At 45.9% G+C, this 25,151-nt stretch overlaps 1 protein-coding gene across 1 annotated transcript in view; it reads right to left on the minus strand.

The window, feature by feature from the left end:
• Positions 1–737: 737 nt before the first annotated feature.
• The window catches only part of LOC107221992, a 150,427-nt gene continuing 126,013 nt past the window's right edge, over positions 738–25,151 (minus strand). Inside the window, 10 exon segments of the mRNA XM_046730130.1 lie at positions 738–3,341; positions 3,503–3,717; positions 3,781–3,947; positions 4,041–4,163; positions 4,242–4,367; positions 4,369–6,237; positions 6,343–6,755; positions 6,859–6,928; positions 7,082–7,396; positions 7,485–11,105. Coding sequence (XP_046586086.1) covers positions 2,920–3,341; positions 3,503–3,717; positions 3,781–3,947; positions 4,041–4,163; positions 4,242–4,367; positions 4,369–6,237; positions 6,343–6,755; positions 6,859–6,928; positions 7,082–7,396; positions 7,485–11,084 — 7,320 coding nt within the window. The 5' untranslated portion in view covers positions 11,085–11,105 and the 3' untranslated portion in view covers positions 738–2,919.

The following is a 25,151-nucleotide window of genomic DNA, read 5'->3' on the forward strand; positions in this document are numbered from 1 at the left end:
TCTTGACCAACTATCTTTACGGCAGCAAATACGAAAAAGCAACAGCAGTTTCGTAGCATGAACAGCTGCAGGCGCACAACGAGCATTCATCGTCCCATTGCATAAGAGTATCTAGCGAATGAATTGAACATACAGATCGACATGATCGATTTCTGTTCAAAATCGTGAATCTTCCGATGAAGTGCAGGAATATGTTACAGTAAAAATACTCGTTTTATTACATCAATAGGATAACGTGTTCCAGAGTCATTAGCAAAAAAAATTACAAACTTGCGTCACGAAACTGTTGATAATCCATCAGTTATTGCTCAGCCATAATAAGAAACATAATAATAATGGTGATGATCAGAGTTTTAGTAGTGATAATATTCATCGTCACAATATCGGTTATAGTAATTGTACTCTTCTTTTTGCTACTAGCGAATCACAGAGAAGCTATATTTTTCAATATGCCAAAGTTTCATACTGTTCTTAACTAAAATTCCGAAATAAAATATATTTGTTCATCGATATAGTATAATTCGTTTTGTTTCTTCTCGTAAAGCGATAACGTATAGTTAACACACTTAGAAGTTTCCTGAATGTATATGTATATATGTGTATATGTATCCACATTATTTACGTATATGTTCATATATATTCATTGTATACTCATATTCATACATATGTGTATATAATGTGGATACATGTATAAACTAGATAGAAGGGAACGTTACATCTAAGAAAATGTACATCGATGATAATAATAATCATTGTTCGTTATGTATATATGGTACAATAAAAAAGCGATTACATTAATTCTAAATATGTACATATACAGAGGCTTCCCTGCATACTTTGCTTACAACCATAGTTTATTCTACGTACCGCTATTACACTTTACAATAACAACAAGAGACTTATGTTAGAAACATTGCGTCTACCCTTATATTCAATTTTACTTTCACTATAATAGATACATACAATACGTACATTATAATTTCACATAAGAAGAAATTTACTGAAAATCAATATTTGTCTTCAGATACTCTCCAACTTATATTTTCTTTAAAACATCCAATATGTACATCGACATACACTGTCATACAGGTGTAATTAGTTATGGCTCTTAAACCTAATGAACCGTATACACACAATCTGTATTCTCAGATAGACGGTGATACAGTGTGAAATGACAGGAAATTAATCCATTAACAAAGCAACACAATGATCTAATAACATATGAACCAATTATGCTCACACATAATGGCCCACAATGTCCATCTGATTATACATACTTTCTAAATTACAGCGTATAATTTGATAATACACATAGATTTTTCCCTGAGACTGATTATTACAATTAAAATATGCATTTACTGCGTCTGAATAACTATTTCTGTGGCTGTTATTTATTAATATTAGTAACTAAGTCTTTGAGTGCATACAAAGCATTGTGTCGCACTTTTTGAGTCCACTGACATTTAACGGTAACTGCGAGGTTGAAATGCAGCACGCAGTAGAATAATAAGTACGTAGATCGATTATATTTGAATGATTTTCAATGCAAGCGTACCGATTTCTGCAATCAAAGTAATACATTTTTCTATATAATAACTACACCATTATTTTATACATTCAAAACGTTAGAAATAAAATTTTTTATTTTAAGTAGAAAAAAAAAAATTTATCCAACGTAATATCTGATTCGAATTAGTTCAAAATAGATTATAGCTGGTCATCTTATTGCACAGAAAACATTTTTATATTGTGATTTTAGTATTGCCATCCAACGAAATAGCTTGTCTACTTCGGTTGCGTTTTTATGATTGCGCTATCAGTCTACCCAAGAGTATTAACACAAAAAGAATCACTTTTCCCGATTGCACTTCCCAATTCATAAATGCCCCTTAGCTTTTAGGCAAATACACGTATGTACATTTGAAAATTAATTCATCAACGGTAAACAAATTTTATAAATACATAATTATGTGTACTTGACGAACATTGCAAGTGAAGTAATTAAAGTTAAATTAAAAATTGGTAACATAATAATCTTATTCATTGATTTATTTATTATATTATTTTTTCTTCTAACAGTATTTGCACTACTAAAATAGTAACCATGCCTCATTTTTTCTTTCTTTCTTTGTTCAACCCTTATAGAATTGGCTTATTCGAGGTATTTCAACAAGGAAATATGTATTTAGTATGATTTTTAGTCATTGAGAATATGCACTGATATACATACTACGTACATAGTTTACATGAATATAAAACAGCAAATCATAACTGATATCCCTTGTTGAATATATTCTGGATTATCTAATGTCCAGACGGCAGTTTTCTCCTAAAAGCAATAGATTAAAATTTTTATTCAAACAGCCGTAACAGGCATTTTATTAAAATATCATCCGACGGATATATATCTCCAATAAATACTCTAATAATATAATGTCACAGGTTGCTGCTTTGTTGTCCTCACTTCTAATTATATGAAAAATGAAAACTATAATACACTTCGTTTACTACCCACATAATATATCATTCGTCAGCATTGCACTATTACCGACAATATGCTGCGATATAATTATTCATTGTAACAGTTTTTCAATGTATATTCATATAAATTGCCCATTTCATAATGCTCGTGAGATCCAGAATGCTCCAATATGAATATTTCGGTGGAAGTCACTTTATACACATCCAAATTGTTACATGTGTTGCACCGTTCATCGACCAATAGTTTTCAGGCCTCACATTCATTCACCCTAACAAGTTTCGTTTAGTTTGTCGTTTAATTCTTTTATGTCTTTCCCGCTTGAATCCAAGACAGGATAAAGTTCTCTTTTCATCAACTTTCATTGATATAAGTTCATCTTCGATTGAAGTCGACGGCCTAGCCTGGAGACAGGTGTCCTGCCCCAGTGGCACCTCCTGTCACCTTGAGCTAATCACGACTCGTTCAACGTTAAGAAGTGACTTCACTTTATCATTGTACTTAATAAGCGTTACTTTGGAGGCGCGCACGTTTATTCTCTCGCCGCCACTCAACAGATGACAACATCGAGACTGTTCTAGAAAATCGGGAAGTTTTAATTCTCGCATAACGTCACGGTGAGCTACCGCCGGCGGTCCGGCAGGAGCCTTTGGATTAACTTGGCGAAGCAGAGCATCCCTACTCTTCACACGTAACACTGCTGTCAAGTCTTGCAGAAGTACCCATTTGTCGGGGTCGTTGGCAAGGGAATACAGCACTGGTAAGTTAACGTCGCTCACTTCCATTTCGATATCTTCAAGTTCGGGCTCTGGAATATCCATGGGAGGTTCGCTTAATGGACTGTAGCCTGTCGGCTCAAGATCTGTAAGCCAATTAGATTCTAGATTAAAATTAAAATCTGCCCACACTTACGTAGGTTAATATAAATTTACATAATATACACGCAAGTTTAAGGCGAATTTTGACCAATTAAGTCAGATATCGATCATCATATCGATGAAAAAAGGCGATATTTTTACTCACCAAAAATTGATGACGGACCTGCGAAACTCCATGGAGCAGCAGGACGTCCTTGTACGTCGTCTAGATGTTGTTCGAGGATCAAATATGCGTCTGTGTCCGAGGCCAGCATCAAGGGAGTCTGGCCAGCATAGGTAGCCAACAACGGATCAGCACCGTATGAAAGCAGCAATCTGACAAGTTCGGTTGCCCCATTCTCTGCAGCTTCGTGTAGTGGTCTAGAAGGGCAAAAGAATATCTCAGCTTTATGCAAAGTCTATTATTTCTCCTTTTGTGCTCACCTTATCCCCCCATTGGCGCTTTCGCTAACATTTGCCCCATAGGCAAGTAGAAGTTTAGCAATTTCTAGATGTCCTTTCGAACATGCCTCATGGAGGGGTGTGTATCCTGCATTATCCTTAGGGCTTGGTGGATTGTTCAACTTTTCCAAGCAATATGCTGCAACATCCTGAAAGGCATACTCAGAGTTATAACTCGTAGTTGGTAATACGATTACCATTTGTTTGCATGATTGTTTGATGCACAAGCATCTTGTGCTTACCGTATATCCAAGCCTTGCAGCTCGATGAAGGATGGTTTCACCCACGCCTTTCTTGATGACCCATGTTCTAATTTCCGTTTGTATATCAGCGACGGATTCGGGACTTGGACGAGGCACAGTTTGCTGGAAAAATTGATTTGTTGAATAATCGGACTTGAGAAATAAGTGGCCAAAATGCATTGATTATGTTTTTATACTCACTCGTTTCCTATCCTTGGATGTAACGTCGTCTTTTTTCAATGGTTTCTTTTTCTTTCGCATGTAATCAAATCCAGAACGAAATTTTCGTCGGCCAGTACGTAATTTCAGCCTCTTTTTACTCGGTACCCCCAATTTCGTCGGCATTCTCCGGTTCGACTTCGGGTCCGTTGCTCTCGGTTTCCTGCATTTCACTTGTCTCGTCCAACTCTTGTTTCGTTTCATCTTCTTTCTGGATTTTCTCCTTCTTTATATGCTGGAACTTCTTTTTAGCCAAAGATTTCAATAGGTTGTTACGTTTCTTAGGATTTAATAGATGTAGCTTGGAATTCATTAGTGCTTTGTTACTCCTCAATATTCCAGCACTTTTAAGACGAGACACGACTTTTTGCTTCAGCGTTCGTGACTTTCCTGGCTTGGATTCTTGCGTTTCATTTTGCGAATCGTCATCGTCTTGCGAAGTGTCTCCGTGATTTTGCATCGGCGGTGCAGACGCTGGTCTATCCTCCCCGAAGACTTCTCTAATCGTTGCCTGTTTCTTCAAAACCCGAGTCTCTGTTCTCGTTCGGCTCTTCAAAACGAACGTCGAAAATTCATTGGGCAGAGTGTGATTATTCTTAAAAGCATCTCTAAAGTTATTAACAGTCTGTTTACGAAAGTATCCCAAAAGACAGGAGTTCGTCACTTTTATTGGTTTCGGTGACTTGTTACTTTTGACAGGGGTCTTGCCTTTCGTCTTTTGCGTCGTTGCTAGGTCGTTCGATAAAAGAGGCGCCAAACTCGGCGTGGCAAGCAGCTCTGGCTCGTTCCTACCTTTTGGAAGAATCTTAGGGCATTTGATCAACTTTTCCTTGGCCCTTCGTTTCTGCTCTTTTTTACTAGTACCAACTTTCTGGGCGAGAAGGTCGATGATGGAATTATTTTCTAATCGAGTCTGTCGGGTCGATTTCGTTGGACACGACATTGTCGTTGAGGAAGTTGCTTCTTCATCGTCGATTTTGCTCTCCAGTCCAGCAAGACTGAAACTACAGTTTGACTCCAAGTCGCTGTCCGATATTCTTATTCGTTCGTTATCGGTGCTTTCCATCGATACAGAGAGTGCCGGTGATCCCGGATCGAGATCCGGAAGTGAAGTTGACAACCTATGAAACCTGGACGGCTTCGAAACGGTTATTAACCTGGTTGGCATTCTTAGCGATTTTTTATAAACGTAAACCTCATCCTCCCAACCCGGTCTGAAGTCGCTACCATCGCCGAACAATGGTTTCGGTTTACCTTTTTGCGACACACTGCCCTTTGCCGGTGACGACTTTCCCTCCTTATCCTTTGGGGCCTTGTGCGGCGTCGTATCTCGCGAGCGCAACTTCATGCCTTCAGTTTCCGCATTCGCACTCGAGCGTTTTCTGGCACGTAATCTATCGGCTACCGAAGAACCATGGCCGAATTCAGCGCTTGCTTCACTCTCTTCGCTCGAGCTTTCGCTGCCGCTAGATGAGATAAGTTTTATCCTACTACCACGACGAGATCTCTTCTTCCTTCCGACGATCTCTTCTTCCCCGTCACTCTCGATCTTCGTAGAATTCTTTCGCGCCGCTCTTTGAATTAGTGGCAACTCGTCCGAATCTCGTTCCACGATTTTTTCAACTTTCTCCGTTTTAATATCTGATTCGTCGGGTTCAGTCTTGATTTCCAAATTTTCGAGGCAGTCGTTCTCGGTTTTCACCTCGATCACCTCCTCTTTGATCTTCACAGTTTCGCTTGGCACATCTGGTACCTCTTGCTTAATGTCTTCAGGCTTCACTTCGAGCCTAGGCGCCGATTCCGCGTCCGAATTTAGCGCGGAATCAGTTTCTAGCTTTGTCGCCGAACCCGAACCGGACTCTCCCTTCTTCCGTCTGCCACGTTTTTTCGTTGTGACATCGCCACTTCGTAGCTGTTCCATAAACTTATCACAGGTTGTCGACCAGAACGAATCTGGTTCGATGATTTTGTCATTTTCCTGAAAAACCAAAAAACACATCACATCATCAAGTCACCGTCACATCAATGCCATCGGTTTAATCAACAACATCCCTAAAATTTTACACAGAGAATCGACTCGTACCTTGAGTTCTATCTTCACTAAGTCAGACGACGAAGCCATTCTCATGCACATCGCGTTGTTGAGCGGTACGGGTGGCTGGACCTTCGACAGTTGCCTTCTGTCCCTTCGCATTTCTTCCAGCGTCTGTCTCTCCAAAACCGGCATTTCACCCTCGGAGTCACTCTCTCTGAAGTCAAACACCGAGGTCTCTGATGAGCTTCGGAATCCGCTAGCTCTCGGCGGTACGACCGAAGCTTTGGTTGGGGTTGGCGCCGGAGCTGGAATAGTTGCCGCAACAGGTAAATCCTCGTCGGTCCTTGAGAACAACCGCCTTCGGGGTGGAAGACTAGCCACCTGTTCGCGAGTGAGCTTGGGAGGGCTTCCCCCAGAAGAACCGGACTGGGGCGTTGATGTGGAAGCTCCATTTTCAATGTCTTCAATATCGAAAAGAAAAAAAGAAAACAATTTATTCAGTAGCCATGACAATTGAGTGAACAAATGCACTTCGTCATATCATTGGTTATTACGGAAAATTACCTTTCGGTGTTGCCGAGATCTCCTGGGATGACGCCACCGTCGGTTTAGCGCCAAACTGGCCGGCTGACACCTGGTGACATTTTAATTACAATAAAACGCAATCGTTCATGCGTAGAAAGATTGGCCTCAAGCGTAGAGGAATACTATCGAAAATATTTGGACGGCTAGAAACGAGGACGTAAACGATTGAATATCAAACCGAGCCGGTGTATTATCAACGCACCTGTTTCAATTCAGCTTTAGTTCGTATTCGGGCTGCCAATATAGCCGCTAATCCATCGTCCTTGTCACGATGAATCTGGTTTTCGATACCTCTCGTCATCGAGTTGGCCTCTTTGCCAGGTATAGTGGCGGATGAGTTAACCCTGGTGCCGTACAGACTGTGAGAGGGTTCCTGGATAATCGAGTCGACCGCCCTTGGCACGTGAAATTTGTAGTGAGGTGGAGTGGTGCTGTTCCTTTCGAGAAGACTAGCAGCGGTGAAGGGGGAGAGATTATGTCTTCCAATGTTGGTTTTGGGCTCGACTGGTGTGACGACCTGTTGCGGTAAAGAATAAGAAAGAACGGTAAGTATGAACAAGTAGCGAAACAAGTCAAATAGAAGCTGAGACTCGTGAGAAACTTACCTTATTCTGAAAGCTTGGCTGATTGTAATTGGCGAGTATTGGTTGCTGGCTGTTGCTGAGCTGCTCCTCCCGCTGTTGTTTATTTTCCAAACTGTTCCTGAGGAGGCTGAGTACCCGTTTCTTGTCGGTCCCCGCGTTGCTGGGCTGTTCCGCGTTCGGTCCAGAATTAGGAACATGAGAAGCAGGTACTCGGTAGCTTGCATGCTGTCCCTGACCGTGTCGGTAACCCGCGGAATACAAATTCTGGTGCCCCGAGGACTGAGGGATATGTGAGTGTCCGGTGACTCTTGGGGTTCCACCCTGATTTCCGTAGACGGCGGGTGAGGCTGGAGCAAAGGAGCCCCTGGCAGCGCCCTTGATTTCCGGATAATTCCTTTTATCACAGTAATTATACGCACTGTTGTTTTCGCGGCGTTGATCGTAGCCGGCGGGCACGACGGCGGAATTGACGCCATTGGAAACGGGTGCGTTCAAGCTCATCTCCTGACGCTGGCGTTCTTGAAGCGCATTGGACAGTCTTTGCTCTATTTGTTGGTCTATCGACTGCCGCCACTTTTCAACACGCGGTTGTTTGCTGAGCCCGGTATAGGGCGTCGGATCAGCCGCGGTCCTCTTGGTTGCCGGCTGTCTATCCCTGCCGTATGCTGACGGCTGAACATGAGCCATCTTGTTCCTGTCGACATGGTACTTGCTAAGATCGGACGTATACTCCTGGTGACGTATCGCGTTACCGCCGGGTTCCATCACCGGAGCGTACCTGGGGCGTGCCACGTTCCCGACGCGATAGGGTGGGTTCTTTTCGTACGGCAACGAGGACGGGGCAGCGGGAGCTTTCTTGAAGGTCGCTATATTGGGCAGAGGGGCAACCGCCGCTGGATTAACACGCGGCGATGGCGCGTATATATGTGAGCTGCTCCTGCGAAGCGAGTTGCTCTCATGCGCCGGGTGGTGGAGGGGCGTCGAGCTGAAGTTCGGTAAGAAATCGACTTTCGGCGCGCGGACAGTTTGCAGAGGAGTGGAAGCCCTGACCCCGGAAGCAGGGCTTCGGGAATGTCCGAAGCTCCGCCCGTCGTATACCGGATACGCGGCACCCGGAGGCACGAGTACGGTCCTCCCGGCGTTTCTCGACGAAGCGGCGTTGGAGCTGCTGACGATTTTGTCCCCGCTGCAGGAGGCCTCCGGGTCATCCTGGGCCGTGGAGTCCGCGGGGGTCTTGATCGTTCTGAGCGAGAGATCCAACGGCGACTCTCGTTTTCTGTTCGACGTCGGCGCCCCGTTGGTCTGAAGCGTGCTGGAACTCGAAGGGGGAGGGACGGACTGGCTGACGACTGTGGACGTTGGGTAGGCTGTCGACGCGCTCGGGTAATCCTTGTAGGCGTAATTCTCCTGAGGTTGGTGCGGCGTCGAGGGATACGGGTTGACAGACCGACCCCCAGACCGGCTCGGGTAGCCAGAATTGACGATGGTCGACGACATCGGCGTCGGGACGGTCGGTCTGTTGGAAATTGGCGCACCGTTCGACGTCACGGTGGTGCTGGTTGCGTTGCTGCCGTGATGACTGGGCGCCATAGTTGTGGCGTACCTCGGATAGACCCCGGGCTGTCCACCGACCCTGCTGTACATGGAACTTGCCGAGGTGACGACGTTCCCGTTGGCATGCTGGTTGTTCACGGCGACCGGATAGTCGGACAACCTCGCCGGATTCGGCGTTAAACCGGTCGTCGAGGAATTCTTCGTAATCGCAGACTGGGGTCGCTGTTGCTGCCTGTGCATCGGTTGGGCCTTCGACAAGGCTTCGCGCGAGTTTCTGTCGTAATGATAGGACAGGGTGGCGATCGGTGGGAGATTGTGAGTATTCGAGGTCCGCTGAACCGATACCGGTGTCTGGTAGGACTGAACCCCGTACGGCCGTTCAGCCTCCGGGCAATTCCTTCTTCCAGCATCTTGGACTCCGTTGTAGGCGATCGACTTGCCATGAGCACCGTACTGGCCGCCGGGGTTGGCCGTCGAAGGCGCTGAAACCGGAGGAACCGCGTAGGCCTGAGACCGATTGCTCTGCGAGTAGTAACCGGAGGTTGAGTTCTTCGGCTGGAGCTGGGAATGGTAGCCGGACAACTGTGGCTGAGCGTAGCCGGCAGCTGTCGACGGATAAGAACTCGGCTGCTGATAGTGCTGGGAGCTCGATGACGAGTACGAGTGCGGAGTAGACTGTGCGGGAGCTTGGGGAGGCGGGGGATAGGTCGGTGACCGAGGCTGAAAGGTATTGGAGTTATTAGTAGGGTGGGGCGAAGGGGGGTGGTAGGAAGTTGCCTCGTGAGGCGAGGGCGAGTGGTAGACCGAGTTCGGGGGTGGCATGTGGGGAGACACCCGGGGACAATAGCCGGTGGAACCGGCGGCGTTACCGGCGCCAACAACGTGATGCTGAAGGGGCGAGGGATTGACTCGGGCGGGATTCTGGGATGACGGAATGTGCTGCGGAAGGTTATGGGGCGAAGGAATGTGCGTATGAGCATTGTTTCCGTGAACGGCGACCTGATGAGCCGCTGGATTACCAGCGGCAGACGACGAGGCCGCGGAACCTGGCTGCTGCAGCTGATGCCGCTGCTGCTGCTGATTTGAGGTAGGAATAACCGCGTTTCGCACGGTGTAGCCCTGCGCGGCGGCGTGCTGCTGGTGAGCGCCGTTCGCCTGCACCGAATTCGGATAGCCCGAGCCGTGGCCCCGCAGTGCCGGACTCCGAAGGTCCCGGGATTCGTGCACGTGACTTTGGGCTCCGGGTCCCGGTGGTAAGGCGCAACTCTGCTCGGCCGGACTCGAACGGGTCACGGACTGCTGGACGACACCGGAGCTCGGAACCGCGTTGGCAGACTGGTAAGTCGAGCTCTGGGTCATCGGCAGTGGCGTGCTCTTCGTGATTTCGGGGTGATGATATCGCGGGTAGTACTGCGTCCTCGGCGCCACCATCGCTGGACTCGGAGGGGCCCGTTCGACGGCCTGATAGGACGAATGCGCCGGCAGCATATCGGCGGCCGTCGAGTACGGCGTTCTAGATACGGTGTTGAGCTGCTGATAAACGGGCGGCGTTGAGCAGGCCTTCGGAGGTTGTAACTGGTGCAGCTGGGCCGGTGATGAGGAGGAGGGGGAGGAGGAGTGCGCGGCGGCGTGATCGTAGGCCTGCTTGCTGGCTGGCTGCATCTCGGTTAGGGACCCGGCGGGGGCCTCGAGACTGACGCACGTTCCGTCCGTCGGCCTGGTGTCGGGAACCTCGACGCGGGTCGGCTGCGGCGGGTAAGGTTCGACGGGTCCGTGTGGGTTCCAGTAAGAGTTGCCCACCTGGCTCGCGTCCTGCCTGTCCTCAGGCCCCCGCGAACCGAGTTCGACCCGCTGCTGGGCCCCGGGGGCTTCGCGCGAAACAGCCGCGATGGTGCTGGATGAGGTCGGCCCGGAAACCGAGGCCGTGACATCGCCATGACCGTACGAAGAGGAGGTCGATGTTGCGATGTTCTCCGTCGACGATGTCGTGCCTGCTGTACTAGGTACGGGAAGTCCCTGGAAGTACTGGCGAGCCCCCTCCAACACGTTAGTGAAGCTCACATCCATGTCCCGCCGACTGCTGCTAATCTGGAAAAGACCAACGAAGGGAAGTTGCGGTTAGTCGACCAGTAAGGCGAGCGCGGCGCGGTTTACCGCTAACCCGCTCCGCGTGCTCGGTGCACGGCTCTCTATCCCTTCCATCCCAAACCCCCCCCCCCCCCCCCCCTTGCCACTTATTATTTCTTTTTCTTTCCTTCCTTCAGTCGCTATTTACAGCCGCCTCCCACCGTTGCGTTGGACGAACTGCGGACCCTCGACAACGAACTTACCGCGTCCCGGGTATCAGGCTGTTCTTGGTATACAGGTACCCGTGCATATCTCGCAATTAGCATCAAGTTTTCGAACGAGCGGCGTGCCTGCAGGGCTAATCCACTCGGATAGTCGGATTAATTAGACAAAGGGGAACCGTTTCACCTAACAATGTAGGTTCGAGACGACGGCGATGAAAGGTTCGTTAAGTCGAGAATGCAATCTGGGTGTCGGACGAAATTATTACAACCAAGGATCAACGGGAACCCGCCATTGGGGGGAGGAGGAGGAGGAGGAGGAGGAGGCATAAAGCTACGGTGTATTAATCTTCATTGTCTTCTATCTGTTCATCCGCCCGACGCAAGACACGCAAGCGCGTTGCTCAGCATCTCTCTACAGATCTATCTACGGTTATATTCTTCTTCTTCTTTTACTCTGACGGTTAATGCGGTCCGAGGAGATGGAATCGCTCGAGGACCACGCGGTGCTAATACCTGGTAAGCCTGATCGAATCAATGAAATCGTAACCTGAACTCATGTACAAAAAAGTGCGAGTCGCGAAAGATAGAGCGAGAGAGACGTATATAAAAAGGGAATTGGAGTGATTCGAGTAATCCACCAGCCTCCGCATCGCATTGTCGCAAGAATCGTTGCGTGATTCTCATCTCTTCTTTTCAACCCGAAGGCGCCTTTCGCAATGTGTTATTATATTTCACGTGTATAAGTCCCTTCCCCTCCCCGACCTTGTAACAGTTGAAAATCTTGAATAAGAAAGAAACGGTACGATAATGTGGTTAGCCTAACCTATTTTACGTACCGGCGATTTCTTTACCCTTGATAAAGCACGCCAACAACTGAGAAATCACCAGCGTAACGCAAATCCGGAGGTGAAATGAATGAGAAAAACAAAAAAAAAAGAAAAAAAAATATATGTACGTTTCAAGGTACATCTGTACACTACACTTTACGGAGTAGAGAAATGTAATATTCGGATGAACGTCACATCAAATTTCAATGTATTGTTCAAGTACGCGTGGAAGTAATATAATCAACCATCGTCTGCGGCGTATTGAATCTACATAAGTAATCAGTTAATCGAAGAATGCCGCATTACTAATGAAATTAGGCCAGTCATAAAAACCCGCAGCACAAGGTGATCCGACAAGTTTTAATTAGTTTTGACTGGAACTTATATAAAGACAGGGTGAAATCTGTTTTACGACTTGACCTTTTGTTCGCGTTATTAGATGAACTGAAAATTTCCAAGCGATTAAACGTCGAGAGCGGTGGCGGCGGCGGCAATGGTAGGTGGTTGAAGTAAGCAGAAAAGTTTTCGCTCAAATTCCGTCGCGTGCTTGTACTAATTGTACCCTGAAGCAACTGTGTCATGGTGGTGGCAGACGGAGGACGGTTAACCCGCTATGAAAAGCCAACTAGGTTAATGTGTGGCGATTTGTAACATAAATTCGTATGCTTCATTGGGTAAGAGAGACGTGGCTGTGGGTATCGGATGGGAGGTTTGTCGGAAAACTGTAAACAAGCTACGCGGAAACCATACGAAGGAAGACCTGCACGAGTGCGGAGAAAGAGAGGAAAGCGGGGGAGAATAACTCCTCGGATAAACGGAACCCCGTGACCTCTAAGAGACTCTCTTCTCTCCGCTCTACGCCAATGCTAGCGCGAGAATCAATATCGCTCTCTCACAGTCCCGGGGTAGGAAATGGTGAGAGGAGGCACGTCCAAGAAAAGGACAGGGTATGGTTCCTTCTTCCATTCCACTCGTGTCCTCGACGCATGCTGTTCGGAACGCCCCCAATTGCACCCTAAATTTATTATTCCCGGTGTTTGAGAACCAAATAGCAAGGGGGCGACGACGCGAATTATATCGTCCTCCATCCTTTCTCGCAAAGTAAAAAAAACGAGCATCGTTTCCGAATTCAGCGAAGAATATATCACCACCCCCTTTTAATTGAGATAACCAACGAATCGGATCGGAGAAGATCGTTGCACAAAGGTCAGGTTTTCTCTGGTACCAGAGACGTCAGCTGTGAATTGGTTTCACGCCTGATAGAGAAGGCCGTGATGAGAAGAGGAAAAGTGATTGAAGCAGGGAGGAGACGAGGACGAGAATGCAAACTCGATAAACAAAGTCTGCCGACGAAAGCGCGGCGGCGAGCTTTGCATCTTCCTCCGCTTCTCCCATTTCTCACCGCCTCGTTTCCATTAGCCTTATTGGGCCGGACAGTGACTTGTCGTTTAAGCCCCAGACGCGTAGCAGCTTTTCCGCAAGTCCGAGCCACTAGAAACTCACTTTCGTACCAGCTGAAACTTTCAAACGACGAATCATCGGCCAAGAACGCTGCTTTTCTGGTCGCCGGATTGAGCCAATTGTTCTAGTGGCATTTGGCGTGCCCGCTCTTTTCAAAATTCTTACAACACTGGAGCTGGATTAGGACGCTTAACTCAACGAGGCGCCAAATTACGAGATTCTGAACAATGTTTCTCGGACTAATTTATTAGCTAAGCGAAGCATTGAAAGCTCCTCAAGTATGTCACAAAGGCGATTCTGTAACATGTGTGGTCGAGTCATAACTGACAAGGTGGAACCCGACGAATTTCCCGGTAACAAAGTCGTTAATTACAACCGCGGCTGGAATGTGTGACATTGATATCGTGAGAGTTAGCCTAGCTATCAGTCTTCTCTGGTTTCTTAACTTTGGTCTTTGACCTCATCCTGCCGGTTCTCGTCGCCCGCTGCTCGCCGTGCATGGATTGCCATAAATTAAATACCTCGAAACAACAAGAGAACGCTTTAATCTCAACCAGTTATGGCACTCTGCCCGAAGGCATAATGGGTACTTTCTAACTTCCAAAATTCCTGACGTGAGTGTCTGCGTACATAAGGATCCGAAAAGTAACAGTTTGGTGCAAAGCTGCAGAGCAATTGAAAGGAAAAGTGAATCGAAAGAAAGAAAAAAAAAATACTGACGATAAACACCACGAGGAATTCTATTACGAATGCGGTACAACGATTGCTGAGAGTGAATTAACATCCTTGTAACTGAAATAAAGAACCGGTCACGCTGCTCAAGTGTTCTTGAATTCACAATTGTGAAGCTTTCAGTTTTCCATCTTACACCCACCGTCCATTCCTAGACCACAACGCACTTCCGTGAAAGTTTATACTGCTAGTTCTATGCTCTGGCAATCAAATACACGCTGCTGTGACGCTACGCATCCCGGGTTTACAACGAATTTGTAGACGTGTATTCTACCTTCGGATCGGTAAACGAAGTCAACGATCGTCCTGACACACCGTTCTTCCGAGTTTAGCGATTCTCCCATCCTGTAGCGACTTGGTTTAGTGCAGTTTGGGTTTACTTTAGTTTCTCGTAGTCCGAATGATTTTCTTGCCACAGTTCTTGCTCTAGCAATATCCGTGACGACAGGTTATGCGCAACAAACTGATATCTCTGAGTTTGCGAAATGCCTCTAGTGAAAGAATAGAAATATGGAATTACCATCACGTCATTTCGCACCATTGGCGTTGTCGTTGGTATACTTAGACCATCTACCCACCGGTGTTTTTCCACATCCGCAGGGCCCACGACAAAGCTTTAGAATTTTTCTCCTACGCTCTTTGGGAATTGAACACTGAACTGGATTGCCCCGGCTTAATTAAGGAAATTGTTATTGAAGGAGATTACATTTTATCTCCACTTCGCTAACGCCTTGTCCCACGGATAACAATTAAAACCATTTTCCATTCTGGATTAACCAAGGGCTGACCCCACCCCAGTAACTCCTTTGCCACTTATTCACTTGGAGTACCAGCAGCAGCAGCAGCAGATGAAATTATAATGAGGAAGAAATTCAAATCGCTTCAATTCGTAATGAAAATTTTCTTGGATACCGAAAACTCTCGTTCCTAACCGAGTGGAATTTATTATTCAGAGACGAAGGAGTTCGGCGGGCGGCTTTACAACAATTTAGAGCACCTTTCAAATTGCTCCTCATTTCCAAATGAATTATGCGAGACGCGTTGTTTCCCATATCCAACAGTGATATTTTCGTGTCTTTATTATTACCAACTGGAACTTGACGTTCTACGACACGCGAATCGTATATCTATACTCAACGTCTTTCCACACTTTGATTTGGCAAGTTTTTACGATCCGGATTGTATATCAATCGAGGCGAACCTCGCGAGGCGTAAACAAAATAAAGCGCCACAGACCGCACGCAGCAAAAACCCTGGAACAACCTTTCATTGGAAGTAACGCGTTTGCCGTACCCATTCAGGCGGATGAAAATGTTTCGACGCTGGCGGCAGGGGAGTCGATGGGAAATTCGCACGTGTGGAAAGCGTGTGCGAGAGTAAAGGTACGTACACGCGTAGCTGTTTAAGGGTGAAATACGGGTTAGCCGGCAAATTTCGGCAAATTTTCAGTCGACGATTTCAACAATTCGTCGAATTTCGAACTTGAACGAAAGGTGCTCGTTTTTCTACAAATTATCCGAGGGTTTTTGTTACGCGTCGTTTTTGCAGAGACGAGAAAACGGAGCGCGGGTTACGAGCTACATGGATTGGGGCAGAAATATATCTGGAAGTGGGAAGTTTAGGAGGATGATGAAGACGATGAGAAAAGGGTGGGAGATAGGTAGATAATGACAGATGAGAAATGACACCATCTGCCCCTCGTATTTCTCCCACGTTCACCGCTCTACCAATCCGAACGAATTAATAGAATCGATTCTAATAATTCACTCGGCACGCGCGCATACATGTAGCCGTAGTATAGCAGCCTATATACCCAATATACATTGAACCGCGTGTGGGTCGCTCATATGCGCCATGTATGTACATACACCTAAAACCCAAGTCGGTGGTTGTACAATGTACGTACATACATGCATCACGCATGCCAACGACGAGGAAAAATACCCGGTGGAATGTCAACAATTCTTTTCAATCTTATCTAGCGTTACCTTTCGTACACGTAGACCTGGACATGCATACGTGTATTTAGCCCACACATCACCGAAGTACGTTATTCTGCTGATAAAAGTGTCGAGTCAAGACGCAATTAGACGTCGAGGGTAAGCAGAGGCTGTATTTGAAAATGTGTCACAGCGGTTTTTTCACCCTCAAACGAAATACGCTTACAGTACATTTGAGACATGAATCTAGTCGAGGGAAACTGCTGATATCGTTCCAACTGTGGGCTTGAAACATACACGGTATAATAACGCAAGGTAGCGGTAATTTCTGATCCCCAAGTGCAATAGCGGCAGTCTAGGGATTCCGTCAACCGCGACGACGGAGGTGCTTTTTGCCTTTTAATTGGTCGAGTTGGTAATTCGCGCGCCTCGTAGCTCGAGCAGAAGGCTAACCTGGAACACTTGGTTAGCGTCTGAGGGCCGTTTTCTGAGGTGGAGGAGAGAAGAAGGCAAAGGAACGAGCGTGGACGGAGGTTAAGAGCCACGCGGGGCTCGCCCGATCCTTTTATTTAATTTCATACGGGACCCGACCAGCCCCGTTCCAACCATTTTCACGACCCCGGCGGCAGCGGACGTCCACCGACATCTTCGTCCGCTTTATCATGCCCTTGGAAGCCGATGGGAGAGCAGGGAAAACACTTCTCGGTACATTATGCGAGTTTTCCTTCCAACGAGTGGTTCAAACGCTGCGGAAACGCACAAAGAGGACTCCAAACTCTCTTCCCCTTTGCCACTGCAAAACTCGCGTACATACCGTCGGCTATCCACGGGGTCGAGTCCCTTTTGGTTCCTCGGTATCGCGCGGCTCCGGGTCAACGACCCATCCGACCCTCCAGACACTGAAAAGTCGTCCTGAAAGCGACACAATTCGTTTCAGTGCCGGCTAGATACGTACAGGAATTAAACGAGCTCGGTTCCAAGACTCCGCTTCTTGGAAAATTAACCGCAAGATGAAACGGAAAATTGTCTCGGAACAATTGCAACTGCTTCCACGTATAAGTTTCTGGTTCAGCTACCTGGGACGATTCACAACTTGTGTCAGAGATGCAGATTTGCGGGAGTTGAATGGGTTGTATTCGGTGTGGGTGAAATAAAGTTCTGAAAAGGGGTTGCGAGCATGGAACGGACGTGGCGGAACGGTAAGTAGAGAGAAGGGCCGACAAACGACCCGACGGAGACAGAGGAGAACTAGAGTAAAGTGGGTCCCGAGCCCGGGTCCGGGATCCGAGTTTCCAGCTTAGCGTGTTTCCCCGATTCCCGTCGCGCGGCCGAACGCCGCTAAGTTATCTTAAATAAGATTAGACCCGCGAAAACAAGTGGCTGCTGGCTGCCTGGCTACGTTTGTAATTTAAAACTTGTTGAACTTTTTCCCTTTGCCCAACAAACAACGGCAGAGACCTCTCAAGAATTTTTGCCTCACAGTTTTCTTTCTCTCTTTATTACTACCTTTTTCCTCGCTTCGCAATGAATATTACGCGTTAAGAATAGGGTGGAATAAAAATTTCTGATTTATTCGCTCGCGCCGAGAGACGATAACGGCATCAAATTGGTGAGGAATTAATATTAATTAAGCGTTATTCTGTTATTCAATTTTCAACACGCGGGACAGGACGGCTGAGGTGCCACACGCAACTACGAGGTTGCCGATCTGCTACCAAGAAATAATTTTAATCAAGGTCGTTGTAACGTACGAACGATGATAAAGCTCTTTTTGCGCACCTCGTATCAACGCGTATAAACATTTATATCTGTATCCCAAGAACTCCTTGCCGAAGAAGTTCTACACGCCCATTGTGCGTGACGGACAATGAGAATGTGGAGAGGCAATCCTTCTATTGAGATGAAATAGCGCTCTTCGTAGCATAGGTCGTAGAGCGACGTAAGAATTTTTTCTTTTACCAAGACAATATTAAACGTTTACCGTACGATATACCTATCTGCAAAGATGCAATTGAAAATAATGAAGAAATCGATGATGGAACCGAGGCTGGGAAACGTTCGGGTACTTAAGTACTTCGGCGAGATTATTCAATCGAAGAAGATAATTTTTCTTCACGAATAAATTCTTGCAGCTGTACAACTTTCTACCTATAGTTATGTCGATTGAAAGTGTATATATCCATATAGATATGTTATTGACCGTTGTTGAGAACCGAAGAGTACAGCAGACAAGGATAAATATTTATATTCCTTCGGAATCCGAGAGGTTCAAAGAAACTTCTATTCGTAGAGCGGTAAGAAACTCTATTATTCTCGACAAAGTTTATCCTAGAGCTCAAAGTTTCCCTAGCTTCTTTTTCAGTCTTCGTCGTTCCCCAACTTTCTATCTTTTTCTTTTCTCTTTTTTATACGTCTCAGATTGAATTGAAACGGAAGATGCCTAATTTACCCCAATTTTGATTTCATCAAATGGCAGCAGCGTTTCTCTTTTGTGGTTTCTTTGTCTTTTCGGAATTTTGCAAAGTTTCATCGTTGAGTTCAATTTTCCGCCACCGTACCGTGTAAACGTTTCTTCCTAGCACTGACTGCAGGTTAGATATGATTACCCAATATTTACTGTTCCTTCAATTAGTTTTTACTACGTCGACACCTTAATGCGCAAATCAATGAGATTTCGTTCGAAACTTTTGGCGCGTTATTGGTAAAGGGTAAAATACAAGAAAAATTTAATACCGAACGATAAAATTCTTCACGGAACGTGTGCAAAGTCCGTACAAGCAACAGTTTTAGAATTTAACAGCTCGCGCGCATTTTTTCGGGTATACCGAATGTTAAACGTGATCCCCGACATCCCGCAGGACAAATTAACGCTGGACAAGGACGAGGACGACGATTCAACTAGAACCGCTCCTCCGACGCCTGCGCTCTTTCTGGATTTAATTAAATATTTACACGCAGTTTAATCTTCCCTCGCTTCAGCCAGCTATCCCCGATCTCCTCTCCTCTCCTCTCTCCTCGCTCCTCGCTCCTCGCTCCTCTCTCCTCTCTCCTCTCTCCTCTCCGCTCTTCGCGCTCTGCTCCTTTACGCCCGGAGGTCTGCTACCACGGTAGAAATAATCGGTGTCGTATTTGCATGAAGATAATGACCTGCATGCATTTGTTATGCAAACACGCGGCCTTGTTTTTCTCTTTGTTTTACTTTCACTTATTCGCTTCTCTTTCACCCCAACTTTACTGCCGCACATAACAGTATCGTCAGACACGTCATCGCGTAGCCATAAGCTTTCCGAAATCTAACCACTTGCAATTAATTACATTTAATTTATATCTTTCGCGTGTACGAATTTTCTTTTTTTGTTTGCTTTTTGAAAATTTCTATACCCCCTCCCTCGACAATTCTCCGGAGGTGAAGGCAATGCAATATTTATTAGGAAAAATACACGCCGCGCCGGAAGGGTTCGGAATAAAAAAAATTCGAACAAGGGACGGGGAATATAAACAGGATCACATTTCACCCCTGCGTGTCTATTAGCAGCCTCGCCCGCCTGCTCGCAGCACGTTTTGCTCTTCCTTCGATCTGCCGAATTTTACTCTTCGGTCTGCGAGGTGGGTATAAAGGATAGATAGATAGACGAGGAGGGTGTTCATCATTTAAATTATGCCATCGTGCGTCGACTCAACTTGCGAAGAGCTAAGAATAATTACTTCCCGCGAGACTATCGCGACGTTCAGAGAACGATTTCTACACTCTAAGTGAATTTACGCTACTCAATTGTTTAATTGTACATCAGCACTCGCTAAACAGATTTTCTCACCAAGCGATATTAGATTTATGCCTAGTGATATCGGAAATGTGGACGAACACTTTTTGGGTAATATTTTTTTTTTCATACGAAGTTCTTCACGATTGAATCACAAACGGACGTGAGAAAAAGACGCAGAAGGGAGAAAAAAAAAAAGTTGTCAAAACTGTGTTGATCCTCTTCAAACCGTACGTATAGAGTTCAATTTTTCACTGCGGATTGATAATTTTTCAAACTCTTTCAGAGATTCGGACGGTACAATTGAGAGCGAATCAATTTCGCGAAAGTTCGTTTCAACAACAACCCGGTCTTGCCGAAGTTGCGACGGTGTTGGTGGTGTATATACCTAGTGGTTGGATAACTTTGCGGGATTACCGTCAGGACGTGTTCGCCAGGTTGCCTCACTCACGCGGTGATTAAAACATTAATGGATATAGCAATTAGGCACAGTAGATTTAACTCCGAATCTAACAATCGCAACAAAACGTTTTCTTCTCCCGCGACTATATAGTAATTAGAAGAAGTGAGAAGCATCTTGGGAGAAAATGGCGGTGTAATTTACCGGAATGAAAGTCGTTTAATAACGTATATCTTAGTCTTAATTTTGCACAAAAACAGAGATTCAAGCAAGAAAAGAAAACACACAACGACGAAACTCGCACCCTGAACGCAACACTACTTTCTTAAACTCATCGCTCATAAGCAAGGCAAGGTGGGGGAAAAATCTGGGTCAAGTCGCGGCCGTCTTATATACCGCACGTTAAATTTAATATTAATCCCAGCGCTAAGTAACGAGTCCGTTACTTGCCTTGGTTGTAAGCTTACCGCGCATCGATTTACGATTTCACCATTTCTTTTTTTTTTGTTCTTCTCTTTTTGTTGTTGCGAAATAAACATTATTGTGCACATAAACGAGTCAAAGAGATTCGGTTATTCTTTCTATTTTTCGCCAGCAACGATTTTTGCGTCGACGGTAAATCTCTTCGGATCATGCGAGGGGGTACAATTTGCGAGATATAATTGATGGGGATCGATTCTGTGGCAGATTGACGATGCATGTTCAACCCGGCTCTGCGCTCTCGGCGTGTAGCTCACAGGAAAAAAAAAATAAGAGAAAACGAAAAAAATCAACGAATGAACCCACTCGGCCGTTAAATATCTCCGTTTGTGTTTTATGCCCCAAAACTGTCAGCGGCATTTACGTCTGTAAAATTGTCGTATAAAACGCGAGGTGTATATAGAATGATTGCTCTGTCGAAACCCTGTGCAAAACGTATGTAAAGTAATCCGTAAATGGTCAAAATTCGATTGCGGCAAAGTCGAAGACGAAAAGAAGTTGAGGATAAAAAAAAAAAAAAAATTAAAAAAGAAGCAGAAGAAGAAAAATGAGTGGGGAAAAATTGATTGATCGAGTATCACCGATAAATCCATCGGATCCCCTGCGTTCGCTGAACCGAAACGAACGAATCGAAGTGAATTGATTTTCTTCTCGGTGATGCGGGTAGCCCTCTCCAATTTTGCGTTCGCTTCATTTTTTGCCCGCCAGGAGTTACGTTGCCCCGTAACCGCCCCCCTTCGCCAAAACGAGAGGTCGAGAGGACGAGGGCGACGGACGTCGCGACGCCCGGGCGACGCAGCAGGGTGAGGTGAGAGGCCGTCGACCGACCTTGCGAACTCCGAGCCAGCAGACCAATCAGCCAGTCAGCCAGTCAGTCAACCACCCGCAAACCCTCAGACCTTTTTCGGGGGGATGAGGAACGGAACAAACACTCCTTCCCCTCCTCGAGGTCTAATGGGCCGAGTTTTTGATTGCGCGACAACTTTCACGTGCGAATTACGAGGCGAGCAGCTTCGCGATAAGTGGAACTTTTGCGTCAAGGGTGCGAATTCGGGGCGTGATCGCGTCACGGAGGCAATAATACGTTACACACGTTACACGCGAAACTGACTCATGACCGAAAATCTTCGTACACCGAGTATTCATTTTTATACCACTCTTTGCAGCGTTACTACTTTCAGAGTATAAAGAGAAATGTGTTCGTGTAAAACTCTAAATGAAAAACGAGAATAATACTTGCTGAAACGTATACGCGTAAAACAAAGGAAAGAAAGAAAGCGAAAAAAACATTACTCGTATTTTTCGAACGACGACGAAGACGAAAAATCGCTGTAGCCACCCCGAGTCCTTTGATCTTTTCGTTTCATTCGTTTTGAACCCGCGAAATTTGCTCGGTGACGTTGGAGCGATAATGCGTAAAAATCAAAGCGATATTCCGGGACGACTGCGACAACTGGGGAATTGCGGACGCGAGGCCTGTCGCCCGTTTCGATCAAAGATTGCCCGAGTTCAACAGCGACATCGTTTTGGGAAATAAAAAACTAATAAACCATACGCAAAGGACGAGAGCGCGCTACGCGTGTTGAACGCCGCTGGAGTCACACCTCCGTGTAATCTGGAATTATGTGGCGAGTGGCGGGTAGTCCTGTGAGCCGGGAGAATCTAATCTCAGTGCCAAATTCTGGGGGCAGAGTTGCGTTATCGACCGCGGTGGCTACACGGAGCGTCTGTATTTGGTAGCCGGAGGAGGACAGCTACGATACGCTCGGAATGTCGGATCGGTGAATTCCTTCGCGTAGAGACAACGGGACACCCGCGGGACGAAGGGGGGAGGGAGAGAGAGAGAGAGAGAGAGGGGGATGGATTGAGATTAATGCGAGACGATCCGGATCGAGAGAGGGAGAAACAAAAGATGTGGGAAAAGGAAATCGAACAAGGTTCTCCGCCATTCCCGGATTACCTCCCCAAAAATTTGTCGGGATTCAATTCGACCAAGGGACTCCGGGAACGAGTCCTCGAAGTCGAGAACTTCGAGAGACATGAAGAGAAGCGCTAAATGGCGACTGGAAGTTCGTTTTTATTTTACGAGAGTAAAGATCGCAGGCTACACATGTGGGTATGTTGTTCGTGCACGCTGATGCGGTAACTCCCGATGTGCAACCCTTTGCCACCCGGTGTTTAAACCCAAGTGTCCGTTAACGAAAGCGTATGTACTTCCATCAAATACGGTAACACAGGCCCGCGGTCTTTGCTTCAGGTGTGTATTATGCATCGTGTGTGCCACGTGTTTTGTATTATTCCGTGTGTCGAATCCGCGGTAGTTGGAGATAGGTCAGGTTTTGTTATTCTTTCCCCGTTTCGAGTTCACGTCTCTTCGTCATCGCCCTAAGGTAAGCGTACCATTTATATTGACGACACGTTGAGACCCAATTATTGACCCTTTCACTTTCCAAAATTATAAATCGACGGCACTGATTGCGGATCTCTCGATGACGGCCCCGAAAGCGGGTTTGTATCGATGTGCAGTTGCAGTGACGTCTCGTGCAGAGAATAACATACGAGTGATACCTAATCGCCGGACAATTCATGCCCGTGTGTGGAGGCGTTAATTTTAATATCGTAAATTAATGCAACTTGATAAACCGGCCCGTAATACAATTAATTGGAACAATGCGTTACGCGGGAGGACGAGGGCGAGTCGGTGGGTGACGAAGAGGGCGAAGGCAAAGGCGAAGGCGAACGGCTGAGGGGTTGAGGGAATACCAAGTTTAGACGAGGGGTGAAGTTACTAACGACGGCTTTTGTGCAAGCGTTAGAACCGCCCCCTGTTCGAGGGTCGTAGCCGAGAGCGAAGGATTAAGCGAGTGGGTAGTATATACGCGTACCAATGTGCGCAAAATTCTCTCAACCTTTGTGTACGCATACGCGCGTATGCGCCCATAAATATCCCATACACGGTAACCCGAAGCTAAAGACTTGGGTTTTCGTTGCGAGGAGCACGGAGCAAATTACGACCGATGAAAAAAGGAACGAGGAATTTCATACACCGAGTAAATGAATCGATTTCTCTATAGAATTCATCATCGAAAGCGATACTTGACTAAATGTACGATAAATTATTTAACTCGTCATTTTGTTTGTAGATGGAAGTTGCGCAAACACGGGCAGCGAAGCTTTTTCGGTCTCGGAAAAATTGACACGACCAAAGCCACGGGGGCTTACGGATGATCGAATAATTTTTGATTGTGTACAGCGGGGTTGGAGAGAGAATTAAATGGATGGATCCAATAACATGAATTTTATACAACTCCACACATTTTTCTTCTTTGCCCTCCCGGTGCCGCGCGGTGTTTCAGTTTCTGTATACGTACTGTAGGAATAAAACCTGACACTCAAATGTTTAATCAAATTTCCCTCCTCCTGCCGCTCTGCCGCACGTTTCGCACGCACTCGTTTGTCTCAATTTTCAACGAACGTTTCAAACACTGTTCATTTCCAACTACAAATTCATGTACATGCAACTGAATTTTTCGTTTTTTCTTCTTTATTTATTTTTTTGTTTTTTTTTTTACTTTAAAAGATATTTTTCACGTTCTCTATCAAATTCGTCAAAATCTAATATACAAATATCCCCGTACAGCTAGCTGTTGGTTTTTTTTTTATTCTAGGTCAATTCATTTGCGTTTACACGCAGTTAGCTACGTGGCATTAAAATGTTGCGAAACAAAATTACCAATGGTGACTAAACAACAGGAAAAAGAAAAAAAATTAAATTGTTCAACTAAACAAAATGAAACAGCCAACGGTTCAGACACTTAATCGGTTCCAGGCTAACGATAAGAATAAAACCAACGGGATTTCCCTGTTTTTGCTCGCGATTACTGAGCGAAGATGTTAAACAGGCAAAAAATCATCGAAGTCCGAACCTCGATTGCTCGATGTTTCGATGATAAACATTTTTATTCCCGATTGCGAGTCATGCTCGTTCATCCTGGCAATACCTTTCTATCGTATAAACATAAGTCTCTTGTAAATCACATCTGCCGCAGGTAGCAATGAAATACATACAAGTACAATAATGGCTGTATATACTTTATTACACTCGAAGTAGGCGGGCAACTTGTACCTTGTATTTATGCCTTACACACCGGGGTTTTTATCACTCGAGTATCTCGTCTTGTTATCTCACCGAAGGAAGCGAGCTAATCTCGAAGTAAATTTAAGGCAAGAAATGACCCTGTA

Source organism: Neodiprion lecontei, chromosome 1 (assembly GCF_021901455.1).
Source record: "Neodiprion lecontei isolate iyNeoLeco1 chromosome 1, iyNeoLeco1.1, whole genome shotgun sequence".
NCBI classification, from domain to species: Eukaryota; Metazoa; Arthropoda; class Insecta; order Hymenoptera; family Diprionidae; genus Neodiprion; species Neodiprion lecontei.